The sequence below is a fragment of the Lagopus muta genome, chromosome 15 (assembly GCF_023343835.1).
Source record: "Lagopus muta isolate bLagMut1 chromosome 15, bLagMut1 primary, whole genome shotgun sequence".
Lineage (NCBI taxonomy): Eukaryota > Metazoa > Chordata > Aves > Galliformes > Phasianidae > Lagopus > Lagopus muta.
This window is the reverse complement of record NC_064447.1, coordinates 7,797,431-7,813,493: the sequence shown is the minus strand read 5'-3', so window position 1 is coordinate 7,813,493 and position 16,063 is coordinate 7,797,431. Positions and strand designations below refer to the sequence as shown.

At 41.2% G+C, this 16,063-nt stretch overlaps 1 protein-coding gene across 1 annotated transcript in view; it reads left to right on the top strand.

The window, feature by feature from the left end:
* Positions 1–15,342, top strand: part of BMERB1 (bMERB domain containing 1) — a 46,934-nt gene extending 31,592 nt beyond the window's left edge. The window contains exons 3-6 of the mRNA XM_048961925.1: positions 6,748–6,821; positions 9,086–9,200; positions 10,730–10,812; positions 12,085–15,342. Coding sequence (XP_048817882.1) covers positions 6,748–6,821; positions 9,086–9,200; positions 10,730–10,812; positions 12,085–12,197 — 385 coding nt within the window. The 3' untranslated portion in view covers positions 12,198–15,342. The remainder of the gene's footprint in view (positions 1–6,747; positions 6,822–9,085; positions 9,201–10,729; positions 10,813–12,084) is intronic.
* Positions 15,343–16,063: the final 721 nt, after the last annotated feature.

Sequence of the window (16,063 nt, the reverse complement as noted above, 5' to 3'; positions counted from 1 at the left end):
CTTTTGTGGTAGCTGCAGCATACTGGTGTTTTGAAGTACACTGGGGTATGTCTGCTGAGTGCCTAGCTTTATGTGATCACTGCAGAGCGACACAACACCAAGTTACACAAGAGCTGCAGAAGTGAGAGGTTCATTTGTTTGGTTGTGATTACCTTCAGTATATGGTTATGACCTTTGACATGGTCTCCCCCCCACATCCTTATCTCTGAATTGGAGATTTGAAGGATGGACAATTTGTTGGATAAGGAATTGGTTGGAAGGTCGCAGCCAGAGGGTTCTGGTCGATGATTTATAACCAGGTGGAGGCTGGTAACAAGCAGTTTCCCCCACAGGTCTGTCTTGGCACTGGTACTCTTTAACATCTTTATCAGTGATGTAGATGATGAGATTGAGTGCATCCTCAGCAGGTTTGCTAGTAACACCAAGCCAAGTGGGGCAGTTGATATGGCAGAAGGAAGGGATACCATCCAGAGGGACCTTGATAAACTTGAAAGGTGTGCCCTTGTGAACCTAATGGGGTTCAGCAAAGCAAAGTGCAAGGTTTTGCACTTGGGTCAGGGTAATCTGAGATATGTATGTATACACACCTGGAGAAGAGCTCCTTGAAAACAGCCCTGCTGAGAAGGACTTACGTGTCCTGGTAGATGAAAAACTGAACACAAACCAGCAGTGTGCTCTTGCTGCCCAGAAGGTCAATGGTATCCTGGGCTGCATCAGAGAAAGAGTGGTCAGTGGGGAAAGGGAGGCAGTTCTAGGATAGGACAGGAGGCTTCTTAACTAAAGGAGGGGATATTTAGATGAGATGTCAGGGGGAAATTTTGCACTGAGAAGGTGATAAGGTGCTGCAACAGGCTGCCCCGAGGGGGAAACCCTGTCCCTGGAAGTGTTCAAGGCTAGACTGGACGGGGCCCTAAGCAATCTGACCTAGTATTTCATCTAGCAGTTGGCAAACATACCTGCAACCTGGGAGTTGGCACTTGATGATCCTTCAGGTCCCTTCCAACCTAAGCCATTCTATGATTCTCTAATTTCAGTGGACTCTCTCACTTGCATTTTGCTAAATGCAGGAGAGTATAAATAGATCAGCTGTGGTTCAGCAACGGATTGGAAAGTCCAGAAATGGACTGATTGCCAGTGTTTAAGTTCATACCAGATACTTTTATATTCTGTTCATCTTTGATACAAGGTGGTTGTTCTTCTGGTTTTAAAAAGAAGAAAAGGTCAAATGTGGAAGCTAATAAAGAAGGAAGTTTATCATCAATTCTGCTAATGATGCTATTGATACAGAAAACTTGAGGTTCCTGCTTCTACTGCCCAACAACAAAAAATGAAACTACAGACCAATGTAAATTAACTACACATATGAGTTGTCCTGTGCTTCTGCATTCACTCTTCTGTATAATATTGTAATAGGTCTTAAACACTTCTGAATATATATCCAACGATCCCATTGTATATTTTTAGACAAATTATCTTAGACAATTTTTATAGAGATACATTTCCTTCCATAGTGGGGCATTCCCAGGAATGCTCTTGCTCCTGTTACTAGTGAAGCTGACAGTAACACTTCATAACTGACAGAGGAGATGGCTGAGCTCAAGAGAATTTAACAATGTCAGTAAGAATGAAATATAGACAGCTTCTTCAGACAACATTCTGAATTTCTGTGAAGTATGCCTAAAATGTGACCTCCAGGGAGTGGTATTTTCAGGTCCTGCCACCTTCAACTGAATGAAATGACAGCTGAATTACAGCATCGCTTTACAACGTTGCAGTCCAGTGCTTTTATCCACCACTCTTCCACTGAAGAGTGCTTCTAGCAAGAAAAGTCAGGCTTGCTTAATTTAATAGTTAAAGGTAATCATAGGATTTTGATTTGTAACCTGATGTGTGAAGCAGGCTGGTCAGCAATCTGTTATCTGAGTTGCCAGCTTTGTGTCTTCCAGCCTGAGAAACACAAGATGCTGAGCTCAGTAATAAGGTGATAATCCCATATGGTGAGGGCTGCTCCAAAAGTAATGCCTCCTGTTTTATTATGTTGACCCATGATGTCACGAGGTGGATGTTGGTGGAATGACAGTGGAAACTGAACCTTCCCACCAATATCCCGTGATATTTTGTTGCCGTGTGACAGATGGCAGCAGAGGAGCATTCTGACAGAGTGGTGTCAGACATGGAAGTGTGTATAAAGCAAAGGGGTTTTCTTCCATTTGGAAAACATGGCACTGCTGACATTCATGGACACTTGCTGAGCATTGATGGAGACTGAACAGTGGCTGTTTGCACAGTGAGGCACTGGTGGTGTGTTTCAGCAGTAGTGACAGTGACAGCTGGTCACCTCTGCTGGTGCAGATTTATGAGCATGGCATGCAGCTCTTGTTCATTGCTGGCAAAAATGCACAGGTAATGGTGGTGTGTTGCAAAATAGTGTTTTGTAGCTGAGAATTTGCTCTATCCAATAATGTTATCATGCTCTTTGCATCTGTTATGGTTTCCATGGAAATAAATAAGAGGTATTACTTTCAGAGCGATCTATGTAGTTCTAACCCACAAATCTTAAACATTTGACCAGCTTGTTGGCTCTCTTTTTCTTTGTCAGACCATTACAGTGAGCATTTACTGGTTTTCCTATTGCCTTTTACTATCATTTTTGCCTTTTTTTCTTCATTTCTTGAAGAAAGCATGGCTATAGCTAGCTACTGGGTTTTATAATAGGGAGTCAGGTTTTCCCCAGATGGAAAGAAGAACTGTCATGGAACAATTTTTGTTGAAACAGAACAAAATACTCCTTCCATTTTCAGTACAGAATATTTTGTTTTTAGTTCCTCTCTGTCTGCCATTATCTTCTATAGCCTCAGAGACCCTCCAGGGCACAGCTGAACGGGAGGTCTCCTTTATTTCTTTGCCCTGCACCCCTCGTCCAGATGGTGGATGACAGAGGTGACTCATGCTGTCACCTCACTTGTGGATCTTATGGGAAGGACAGTGCCTGCAGCATTCTGCTGCTGGTAATTGGACCAAAGAAGCATGTGTCAGGGTTGAGTCACCATGCCCGATTACTGAAGACTCTTCCGACCCATTTATTTTCCTGTCGTTTTGTGACATGTTTAGAAAATCCTTTGCTCATGCTGTTCATTCATTTTGAGCTATTTTTTCATTTTTAGGGGCAAACAAAGAATCTGCTTTTAGGTTTTGATAAAACAGTTTGAAATACCAAGAAAGAAAGTAATACAAGCTTCTGTGGTCTATCTCCAAGCATACAGAAGGTTTCTTGCAATAAGCCATCAAAAACCAGAAGCGCAGAATTACATACTGTGTGTCAGGAAAGTCCATCCCTAGCTCAATGCTATTTCAGTTTCTCCAGGAATGGATTTGGGCTCTTAATAAGAGAAATGTTTTATCATCCTCATAACTCACGTATTCAGAATTGCTGGGCAGACATTTAAAGTTTAGCCTGGGGGGGGAAACAGACATATTGTAACTGCTGTTTGGTTTACTGGTGCTTTTTCTATGACATCAAAGATGATTTTGCAGGGACTGCAAAATCCAGAGGACAGAGAGTTCAGCAAAGGTTGTGTTGATATAGCAAATTTTATGCATATGTCTTTGGAGATTGCTTAAGCAGAGCTGAAAGATATCATTTCAGTACCCTGGGCTACTCTATAGGGATTCTACTGCATTCAGCACAGAACAGCAGCCTGCTTGTGTTGCTCTCCTTCGAGAAGAGCACTGGCTGCACAGGGAGCATAGCAGTGCTCTTAAATAAGCTGGACAGTAGTCTGTGCAGCTTTTCCTCCTGTCCATCTTGCAATCTGACGGATCGCACTTACAACATGGAACATCAAGTGCTACAGAATAGTCTCAGCACGTCTCTCCAGCTTCTCTGTAAAAGGTTAAGGGACCCAAAGGGTTTTTGTTCTCTGTGCTACGTGTATTCCTGCTCTCTTTAAGATTGCCAGAGCTCTTTTTATACTTCCTTGAGAGGTCTGACAGTGCTACAGATATGCTCTCCATCAAACCCTGACTATCCAGCACAAGAACCAGAGCATAAAGGGGAAAAGAGGAGGTTCATATAACAGTCTGGATTAAACAGCCTTCGAAGCGCTTTCTTCCCAATGAGACCTTGTTCTTTTCCCTTTTATTTGAGAGCAGTGAGGTGGACCTTGCCCACGACATCGGTTGCTGCCCTACATACAGTGTTAATTGCTAGGAATGTTTTTTAGTGAAAAACAGCTATTCTTTCTGCTTTCATTAAGTCAGATGGGATGAATATATCCCATATCCCTCCTTTAGTAATTTAACCATATCTTTTTTTTTTTTTCTTTTAATTTGATTTTTTTCCTAATGGGCACCATGGAGTAGATGAGAAACACAAAGGCTGTTTGACACAGATGGGAGGAAAGATGTTCTGTGTGCCTAAGGGATTGGTACAGATGGTCAATTGAATCTTTGGCCATCATCAGAATGCACTGGTCTATGGAACTGGGACTCTGGAGAAGTCACCTGGAGCGTGACTTTTGGAATGCAAGTTGTCACAGAGCTGCTGCAGCCCTGAGGGGCTTGGCCACATTTTCACTTCTCTCCTGTGAGTTATGAGACAGGAGAACAAAATGCAAAGAATGCATGTGGAGAGTGCAAAACTTATGCTCTGCAGTCAGGTGGAAAAGAAAAAAAGAAACCTAGAATAGTGGAGGCAATTGCATCTACAGTTGCTGAAAGGGTATAAAGCCTGCACTTCTCCCACCAATAGGTAATATGGAGCACAGGGACTCCACAGGGACTCCCAGACGTAGATGATTTTGCTCACTTGGAACATACTACCAGTGGTATTTTAATGCAATGGCATTAGCTTTTGGAGTTTCTTGAGAAGGCAGAGAGCCAAACTGAGGCAGTGAAGTAATAGCATCTTTCAGATCTTTCCAGAATGGGGCCCAATCTTCCTCAAAGGAAAAAAGTAGAAACTCACTGTTCTCTTCACTAGTTGAGGGTCTGACCCTCAGCTATTTGAATACAGCAGTTCAGCAGTGAATGTTTCTTGCCAAAAACTTCTTTCTGTTAATCACGGCCATTTTCTTCAAATATATTAACACTCATTATATTAAAATGACACCCAAATGGCATGAACATTGAGTGAATAAGGAGCTGCGTGGCTTGCTCACATCCCAGCACAGTTTGAATACTGATTCTGTGAGGGGACAGTGTTTAAGATTGTTAATTGATAGGAGTCATTTCATTACCATTTAGCATGATGGATCTCAAAAGTAAAACAGGCTTTGCTTGTGATCAGTATGAATATGAGGAGTCCAAGTAAGAAAAATCCTTTGTATTAAGGTCTCTGCTGCCAGGTGTGCTGAACATACATGGCAGTGAACCATGGGCTAGCCTTGAGGATAACATGCTGATCTTGCCAATAACAGCAAGCCTTGTAAGTCAGGTGCATAGCAGGAGTGCAATGCCTTGAGAGACAATTAAACTTTTATTATCTCAGTGACTTCTGGAGGTCCAGAACAGTGCCCAAGCCCCTCAGTCAGGAGGTTAGCAATAAAGAATTTTATGAGAGGTATTTCACTGTGACATCTGGGGAAGAGAGAAGTAAAAAAGATACTAGAAACAGGTGTCCTAGCACAATGAATGGAAGGGAACTGGCAAAATGGAGTTGATCAAAGCAGCAAGTAAGACAAGGATCAGCACAATCTACTAACATGAGCAAAGCATCTGAGGGCCGGCTCCCCATGGAGACCTGCATTCCGTGCAGGGGAGGCGGGGAGAATAAAAGTTCTTAGGTTGTGATTAAAATCTGATTCATGTCAGACACATCTACTTTTTCCACTTTTCACTTAATTCTGTAATTTGACTGCATTATCCTTTGTGCACTCGCGTGCTCTTACTCACATGCTCTAATACCTCGGATTTCCTATCTTGGAATAGCATTGTGACAACCCAACTTCTGACAGAACTTCAGCTTCCTTTGGGTGCTCAGGCAACAGGCAAACCACCCTTCAGGCACAGAATTATAGAAGAACGACTCAGATCCAGGCAGACAAGGATAATATCAGTGACAGCTGAGTTGAAACATGTACAGTTAATTAAATGGGCTCTTTTTGTGCTCTTTATGGTGTGATTTCCAATGGAACCCCATGATGAAGTCCTCAGAACAAGTACATGAGCCTTGGCTGCCAGTGTGACTCAAGCAGTAAAATACAACTCTTGCTAGAAAGACAGTGCTGAACCTTGACTTCAGGACTAAGTTAGTAAAGTCACAAAGAAAATTAGTAGTGGACTGTAAAGCTCATTCTGGCTGTGCCAAATACCACACCAGCTTCTGCTGCCCCTTTCCAGGACCACTGCTGCTCTCTCTCTTGCCATTTTCCCAGTGAAAATTGTTGCTGCAATGCGTGCAGCATAGCACACCAATGTTTTCCATAACTATTAAATATATAGAGATACCTGCTCTGTAAAGTTTGATTCAAGATACAACTAAAATAATCTGCAGTGACAAGTTTGACCTCCGTACAAATCAGTAAGACAAGTAACCAAAGGCTCAACAGCAAAAGCTGTACTATAGTCCATATCTGTTACAGCTGGTGAATGAACTGCGTAAGAATCCCAAGGTTGAAACCCAGCCCTTCAATCTGGTACACGTCCCAGGAAAGGAACAGTACCACAAACTCATATGAGATCCATCTGGTTCTGTCAACACGGGATGGGATTTGCATGTCTCTGACTGTGCTTTTTCTCTTTCTGCAGGATGGATGACATTCAGCTGTGCAAAGACATTATGAACCTTAAGAAGGAGCTGCAGAGCTTGGTAGCTATCCCAGGTAATGGCTGTCTCTAACTCAGTATCAGGATAATGCTTGGGCAATGCAGGAGTTGGTTTCAGGAGCACACCTCTGCTCTTAGTGCAGACCTCCCTCAGAAACCTCCCCCCAGGACTGTTTTGTATAGTCTGTCTTCATATATTTCCTTCTTCCTCTGGTCCTTATTTTTATTTCTCTTTTCCTTCTCATCTTTAATCTTCTGGCGTCCACAGTTGTTTTCATGCTGTATTTCACTGCTCCCTTGATGGCAAACCTGCAGATAACACTCAAATAAGGTGCACGTTCCCTTGCTCTCGCACTCCCTTGGGAATCTCAAGGGAACCAACCAGCACGGAGATGGTCAAGCAGAAAAGACAGAGGGCTGAGATAACAGGAAGAATGGAGGTCTTAAAACCATTACTGTGAATTAGAGATTTTCCTAGATATACCAATTCGTTGTCACAGCTGTTGTTAAATCTGCCTTCCAGAGTAAAAAGAAACAGGTTTATACAAAAAGCAAGAGGTAAAAGCATGCTTTGCATTCTGTCTTAAATTTACTGCAAATACATTGCTCAGAGAAGGACTGGAGTTGTGTGCAGTTTTACAATCCTCACATCCAAACTCCAGCTGAAATCAATGAGAAGTTGTGCTTTGCTACAGCTTTGCTGTTTTAGATCATCCACAACAGTCCTGCTCTGCTTGTTTTGCAGATAGATTTTGAAAACACTGGGAGGCTTCACCAGGCTATCTACATTACACTCCACATTTTTAGCACCTCTCAGATGTAATCTGTTGCCACCTCACTGCGAAGGACTGGTTTTCACACTCCTTTTGTTATGCTCACCTCCTCCCCCTACATTTTATTGTGCAGCTTTAAACAGTATTCTCCCCTGGAAGGAGAGAACAGGTCAATCATGAAATAAAAAAGAGGTCCATTTTTCTCTCTCTGAGCCCACATATTCTCATTTAGATAAGAACTCTTCCACTTTGCTCTCAACAAACCATGTTGCTTGTATTCCCCTTCTTTACACTTCTTAGTGACTTAGAGGTCACACTGGATTTGTAGCAACGCTGTTGGTACGTTGTTGGTTTTTAAACGAGGTGGGAAAGGATTAAGAGTGATGAAAAATACCTGTGAATGAGTACCCTTGCCTCACCTCTTCCGGTCTGCAATTTTCTCAACCCCTTTATCTTCTACCTAACTCCTAGGGTTAATCAGTTTGAGGGTTTTCCATGGATAGTCTGTTTGTTTTTCCCAATAACCTTTTTGAAACTATTTTCCAGTCACAAAGCGTTAAGCAGAAATCAACAGACAACAGTTTCTCCTCAGCACTACGCAGGTATCAGCAAAAGTTCAGAATTTACATCTGAGCAGTTCCAGCAGCACCACCTTTTGGCAAGAATACTTTCACCTTAACAAAGGCTGTGCTGGCATTGCCACAAGACAGAGTGCTTGCATAGCATGTAGCTAACCTAGAGAAAACACCTTCCGGAAATGGGTTCATTCGTAGCACCTGAATCAGAATTTTCCTTTCACTACAGATCCGCACAGAGCCCTGCTCTTTGGATTCAGTGGGCTGTTAGCCAATGCAGGCAATGTGAGGCTTTGAGTTTATGGTACTATGCCACAATACAGGATGCACGCATTTCAGGCATTTGGCAGCTGGTTTTCTAAGGAGAGGAGGGGATGGGAGAGCACGTTTCACAGTCCATGAAGAGGGCAGATGGAAAGAAGTGGAAAGTAGCTCCTATTATCAGCAGTGTAAAGAGAAGATGCCTTGTTACCAGATTTCATTTTACGATGGCCCTGTCTGTCATGAAATAGAGAGAAATTGTTCCTTTTGGAGTGTTCTCATTTTCCCTGAGATTAAGAGGAGCTGGTGTATTTTAATGAAGAAAAATGGACCATATATTTTTTTTTCCTGTTACTGGGGATTTTTGATTTTTGGTTTTTACTGGGGAATCCGTTGGGGATTTTTGGTTTTTGGTTCTTTGTTTTAAAGCCAAAACACTTCTTTAAAAAGATAGCAAAACAGCAGAGTAGCACCTTATAATTTAGCATTAGAAGTAATAGCCTTGACAAGCCTTTCACAAAGACCGTAGTGCACTAACTGAACAAAAACAAGAGATGGTAAGTAGAAGAAAGGAGGCAGCAGACAGAACTGCATGGTTCTGCAGTCACAGACTTCCATCACCAAAACATTCTTAGACAGCTGCAGTTCCCCTGCCCAGCTTCCTGGAATCTGAAGTAACAGCCTTTTTCTCCCTGCCCTATTTCTGACCAGAAAAAGAAAAAACAAAGATGGAGAAACAAAGAGAAGATGAACTGATTCAGAAGATTCATAGACTGGTGCAAAAAAGAGATTTTCTTGTAGATGATGCAGAGGTGGAGAGGTTACGGTAAGAACTAAAAACAACCAAATTCATGCTGAAGATTTCATTAGCCTAATTCTGCACTGGATAAGTGAGAACTTTAACTCAATAATAGAACAAGAGAGAATTGGTCTTTTAAAACCCGTTCCCAAATTAAAGGCTTCTGTCTTATTCTGTGGAAAAAGGAAAACAAAAAACTAAATTACTGCACTTCTGCTCTCCATGCCAGAAATGTCCTAATTGACAGCCCATGATGACAGAGGAGTTCAGACATTTTCTCATCAGAATATGACTGGGCATTTACCATTACAAACGGAAGGATTGTCACTGCTGCCAGAGGATCTTATCACTGGCGGTGCAGACACCTCAATTATTATCAGAGGTTTTTTTAAATACTAAGTTTGCTCTCATTATTCCTTCCCTGTTGTAGCATTAAAAAAAAAAAAAAAAAAAAAGGAAAGGCAATTGCTAATTTAGTTCTACCTAACCTAAATGATAAGCGAGTTGGGAATCTCAGCCCAGAGTCAGTCTTCTTATACAGCTGACTTTGAGCTGCTGCACTGAGTTCCAACGTCACATAAATAGTCAGGATTTTCCTGTTTCTTCCCCCCCTCTTTAATTCCGCAGTAATGATTCAAGGCTCCATCAGCCCATTTAGCGTGGATGACAGTATCTACTCCAACACATTGCAATTCTAAGCAGGCAAAGGACCAGGGGGAAGAGAGCTTGCCAGTCCTGCAGTTGATCAAAGAGAGCAGGCCAAAGGCAGCAGGCTGACAAAAAGCCTGAGCTAACAACATAATCCAGAGCTGATTCTATGTGCAAATTGCAAATGCTGGCAGCAGCCAGACACTACAGAAGCCTAATTGTAGGCTTCTGAAAGCATAGTGCCATGCACTGTGCAGATGTGGCTACATTGGCGTTGATTGACAGTTGCAGTAATACCTGATGCTTTGCTTTTAAGCTTTGGACAATAAAGTCTGCTTTTGCTCTGAAATACTCCAGTGCTCCCACTGTTAGTGTTTAAATAAGTTAACAGAGAAACTAAAACAAAAACATCCTTATTAGAGGCTATCGAGGACAGTGACATCATCTTGTACCCAAGATAATATTATGGCCTTCGTGGAAACAGAAACATACTTTGTTTTGGTGAAGACTGTGCTAGTGGAAGAATGTAAGAACTCATTGTGTTTAAGTTGATGTTTAAATTAAGCATACTTATAGCCTCTGCTTTATTTTATAGAGGAAGGATGGTGAATGACTTCGAGGCCATCTTGAAACTGATGATGCTTTATGGTTTAAATCCTCTGATCAGAGAATAGAGCAAATCCAGCACTGTTAGTAAAGAGCTTTGGGGAAAAGTTTCTTTGAATTCAAGAAGAGACTCATTCATATTTTCATGTAGGCAACCACTGTGCTTTAATAAGCAGCAAAAAATATATATGTTTTTGACAAGAAGAAAGCCCCTCATTTAGTAGTGATTTGATCATAGCTGTTAGGCCTTTTACTGTCCTGTTTACCAACAAAGTGTAGTCTAACATACTTCTTTTTTTCAGAGAGAAAGAAGAAGACAAGGAGATGGCTGAATTCCTCCGCACCAAGTTAAAACCCTTAGACAAAGCAACACAGTCTCTTACCAGTGAGTTCCTGAACATTAAGAAAAATAATAGAAATAATCTCAAGGACAACTGGATATAAGGGTGTATCAATGGATGTTGGGCCAACCACTGCCAAATCTAGACTACAGCCACTTAGAATTTGGATGCCCAGTTACCCCTTAAAACTGAATCCACATACAACCACTTAAGATGGGTTTTTACATTTTAAATATGCAAACTATATTGGTTTATTACCACAACCTGCTTTTGTAAGCAACTGGTTGTTGGTGTTATTTTTTGCCTCCAATTATTTTCCTTTCTAGTTTCACAAAGAAGTCTGGAGAACCCTCATAAGCAATATGCTGGGTATCTGAAGTCAAGACTGTCTGGGTTACAGCTGGCAAGATGTATAATTGCAATTTTTTATTATTATTATTATTATTATTTTAACTTCCACAGCTGCCCCAAGTCTCCTGCATCCTACCACCAAAAATAAACTTCAGTCAACTCATCCAAATTGATTACAGATAGTACTACAAATACACACATTTCCTGATCCCTGGGAAGCTTTTAGTTCCAATTTTCACACAGAATTGTCACAGCAGGAATTTTAAAAGGAATTACTAGATTGATTTTCACCTGTCAGACATGGAAATGGTTAAGTGAGAGCAGTGTCCATGGATGGTAAATTCAGTCCCAAGCTGAAGAGGTTAGTACCCAAACACCACCACTTTGCATAGATCAACAGCTTGCTATAGAACATTCAGGAAAACATGCAATGACTGAAGTGTGAGGTTTGCAGAAACATTTTCAAGACCCATCACTAATTTTTATCCTTTTAGCATGACTTATCTTCATTGTTAGTTTATTTTGTGTTTATTAAATACAATGTTAGTGTTGTAGTTCTTTTCAACGCCCCAAAAATGAAAGCCTGCCTTTTTCTTGTTCTCGTAGGTAGGGCATCCAAGTTTAAGAGAATAAACTTTACTAAGATTCTTATTCTTCAGCTCTGTGTTCAGAGATGTTCAGTACAGTAAGTGGTTCCCTGTGGGAGGACCTTTTATCTGACCATGCACGTGTGAATATGAGTACCTGGACTGAACAAGATGCAAGCAGCTTACCCTTAGGGATGTCTGGATTCTTTAACCCTTCCTAGTTCCTTCCTCAAAATGGATAAGGCATCTTGAATAGTATCACTGAAACAAATTTAACAGGTTTGGAGGTAGATGGGGAGAATAATTAGTTATATACTTTAAGCCAGAAGCAGGAAGGAATAGCTTGATTGTAATAGTGTCCTGTCTTGAACACTGCAGGCAGCCCAACAGAAAAGAAGGCAGAACCTCCTCCAAGCAAGCCCGCCATTGCCAAGGCAGGATTGGCCATCATTAAAGATTGCTGTGGAGCCACACAATGCAGCATCATGTAGCTCTGGGCTCTCTACCATGTTTGTTGTCTTTTCAGAGGTTTTCACTGAAGGAAACTGTAGGGTAGAGGCATCTAACAGCATCCCACTAAATGAATGAAGATCAACTGTGGTGCAGCTGTAACACATGGAATGTACAATGGCAGGTTCTTCACTGTTGCATGGATCACTCAACACGCATGCCTAAAAAAGCAAGAAATCCATATAGTGGCTGTCCAGTGACCAGAAGAGATCTGTAATAGTGTTAACAAAAATATCCCTGTGATAAAAGTGAAAGAAGTTTCATCAACTAATGTGTAAAAAAGCAATTTTAGTAGGTCACTTCATAAGAATTTGTTGTATACCTTTCTCCTCTCACAAACAACACTCAAACATTTGCTGGAATATTCTGTTTTGGCTACTTTTTAAAATAAGAGCCACAAATAGCACTGCAGTATGTAAGACAACTGATAGATTAAATTAAACAATTTTAGGGTAACTGATGTTACATGCAAAATAATCATCACATTAGCTTGTAAGTTAACTACTTTGCTGTGAAGTTTCACTTGGAATTGTTTCTCAAAACTAAATGTCAGTAACAAGAATGCTGCAAGTAGATATAGATCTTATACCCTCTGATTTCTGAGTTACTCAAAATACGCTTTCACTGGGAAAAGTAAGTCTTGGTAAAGCTCTAGAAAGCACAGCTACAGTGATTGGTATGTAAAGGATTATTCCAGCTGTCTGATTTCTCTCATAGCTCTTCACTTCACAGAGTCAGAGGGGTAATTGCAAAATTTTTTGCCTACTAAAGTTGTATGCATTATGAGATTACCTGCCAGTGGTGGGCTGCTGGGAGAAGAGCTGAACACACCAACACAGAACCAACATTTAACTAATAGCTTAAAACCAACTATTAATTGCATAATTAATGACCATGAGAAATAGAAGCTATTAAGTGTGGGGAGACATTACCTACCCAATACAAATTGGCCACAAGACAAATATAAAAATACAGAAGCAGACACTTGTGGTATGAAGATGATCATATTCTACACAAAATAGGTTTAAAATTAAGGGCAATACAGAAAGACTTGTGTGTTTCTCCATTTAATGCATTTCTGGTCTCTATGCAGATTAAAACTTGTAGAATTTAATATTAGCTGTCAGTAGCTGGTGTGTGACTATGTGTATTGTGATAGGTGTAAATAATAAAATAAATGTACATGATACAATGTGAAAACAATCTCAGGCTTAGAAGTAACAAACCGATAGCAAAAGTCCTTCAAGTAAGAAAGTTTTAAAGAGTAGCTTCAACTTTGCAAAACCAGCCAAGTTAAATGTGCACTTGTATGCAAAAGAACCACAGAAGTATACAGAAGTTATGCATAAAGAGGAAAAATACCAACAGAGCTACCCAAAAAGAATAGACACGTTTTTTAGAGAAAGTATCTTACCAAGTTTTGAGGAGAAACACCATCAAAAGTAAATCCATATGTTCTTGTTCAAATTAAAAACAACTCTCTAGAATTGGACTGGTTCAATGAAGAACATTTGCATTTCCAGAATCACTGCAGACTCGCTTGTGACGCAGGACTGGCGGTGACAAGATCCTTAAGATTTAAGGGTTGAGGAAGAAGTAACACCAAAGGCTTCCACTAAGACATGAAGCACATTACTTACTTTGTTCAAAGATGTGGAAAGAAAACACGTCCAAGGCTGAATGGTCAGATACAGTTGGACACCCTTGCTGATGCACAACATATAAGGCTCTGTAGTTGTTAACAGCTACTCTGTCTGGTATGAATTGGAGGCTGTATAGCACCCATGTACTTATGGGAGTTCTGGGTGGAACTGCTTTGCCTATAGGGGAAAATACACTTGGGAGAGCAAGGAACGACCACTGACTTCTGGTCAGTTCAGCAGAATTTGCTGGTACCCTATTAAGATACTGATAATTCCTGATGTCTTAAGGTATAGATGTGTGATATCACAAAGTCAAAGGGAAGTTAAAAAATTACAACTTGCAGGGAAGCCTTAGAAGGGTCCACTGTTACAATCAAGTATTGCAAATGCCAGTAAGTGAAGGGATTCACATACAGGTATCAGAAGACAAGAGGTGACTTAAGAACATGAGAGTTTAAACCAGGCTGTGCTGATGACCAGGATATGTCCTATGAGCCACACAGCTGCCTACCACCACTCCCTTAGAAAGAAAAAGCAATCAGCAAAACATAGGTCTGTAATTAAAATTTCACTGACATAAAATGAAGCTACGCAGCACTGGGATTCAGCAGGCATGACTACAAAGCTCTAATTAAAATGAAGCAAAAGCCCAACAAATGCGGACATGATATGCCCTGAGGGACTTGATAAACAGCAGTATTAATGAAAGTAAACTTTATTTCCAGAAGCACTTTGCCTTAGCTGAAAGGTTTTCCTTATGTGGCTCCTTTGGATGGGGAGCTCGCAATGCTGTTCCACAGTAAAGTTATTTTCTTTTAAAAATAAAATAAAAGGCTGAGCTCTCAGCTGGGGTCAGCAGCACTGGTGTACAGTGTTGTCCATCCAGGACACAGCAGAGCCCTGATGGTTTGCTTCAAACAACAGCTGTGATTGAACAAATTAAACTTGGGAACTGTGGAGAAATCTTGGTCCTTGTGTTAAGAAATGAGACAAAAATACAGTACTTACCCTCAAGTATCACAGCTTCCATAACCCAATGAATACAGAACAGTGTGCACACCCCCCCCCCCAGTTCAAAACCAGCAGAAAACTTGAGACAAGAACATGTAGGTGGCCACACAGCGCACCTGCCAACATTTCAGAGCCAGTTCTCCAATGCCTGTCAACGGTCTGCAAAAAGGAAATCTGTTTGACCAAAGCATGTAAAACCTTTTCTTGAAGTTCTGGCTGTTCATCCAGCCAAAAAGGCAGCAAGGCATCAGAGAGAGGAAAATTGGAGGTAGATTAACACTTCTCTGTGAGCTGGTAAACGTGGCTAAGCTCTGGGAAGGATCTCAGTTTGCAACAGGAAAAGTGACGAAGTGCTATTTGTACTGATCAGTAGTTCTACCAGCAAATGGTTCTCTTGTACCCTTCCCCTAGGTCTGCTGACTCTTCAGCAAAGTTAAATGTATTTCCAAATAAACTAAGCTGCTGTATTATACTAAGCATGTGTTGTTTTGTTCTTAATACCGAAGGAAGTGGTTGTGGGTTACAGTGGGATGCATTCACCATGCTGTACTTTTCAAAACAAGGATTACTGTTCTGCAAGAAAAAGGATTTGCTAAGTTAGTACTGCCAAGGAAATGGTTCTTACTGAGAAAAAAAAAGTTCCCCCAGCAGGCCCCACAGGAGAGCAAATAGTTAGCCAGTGTTGTGACTGTCCCAGACAGCTTTGAAACCTCACAGCAGCCTGCAGCTCCAAGCCCCACATTTGGAAAAATAATGGTCCCAATAGAACCAGGTATCATTCCAACAAAATCCAGTTCAGCTCAACAGAAAGCTTTGAACATAACCCTGCAGCCCAACTGAGGAATGTCTGCTCAAAACCAGCAATACATGGAGAGAGAGATTGTACCATCCAGACTTCCTCTGCCTGACTGTCCCAATGACTGCAGGTTACTCACGACTTGTTACCCAAGATACAAGTTCCCAAGTTCTTTCAGGAACACTTCCCCTCATCCTCCAAAATGAAATAGTAGTTTACTTATTTTTCAAGAGCACTGCACACACCAGCATCACGTCCCATACAGCTGCAGGCCGATCTGCAGGGCTGAAAGTACTTGGGCACGCCTTCACCTTTGTGGGTGACTAAGTTCACGTGTGATTCAGTTTTTCGTCACACTTCATGCCCTCTCACACAGACATAAGAGCACACTTCCATT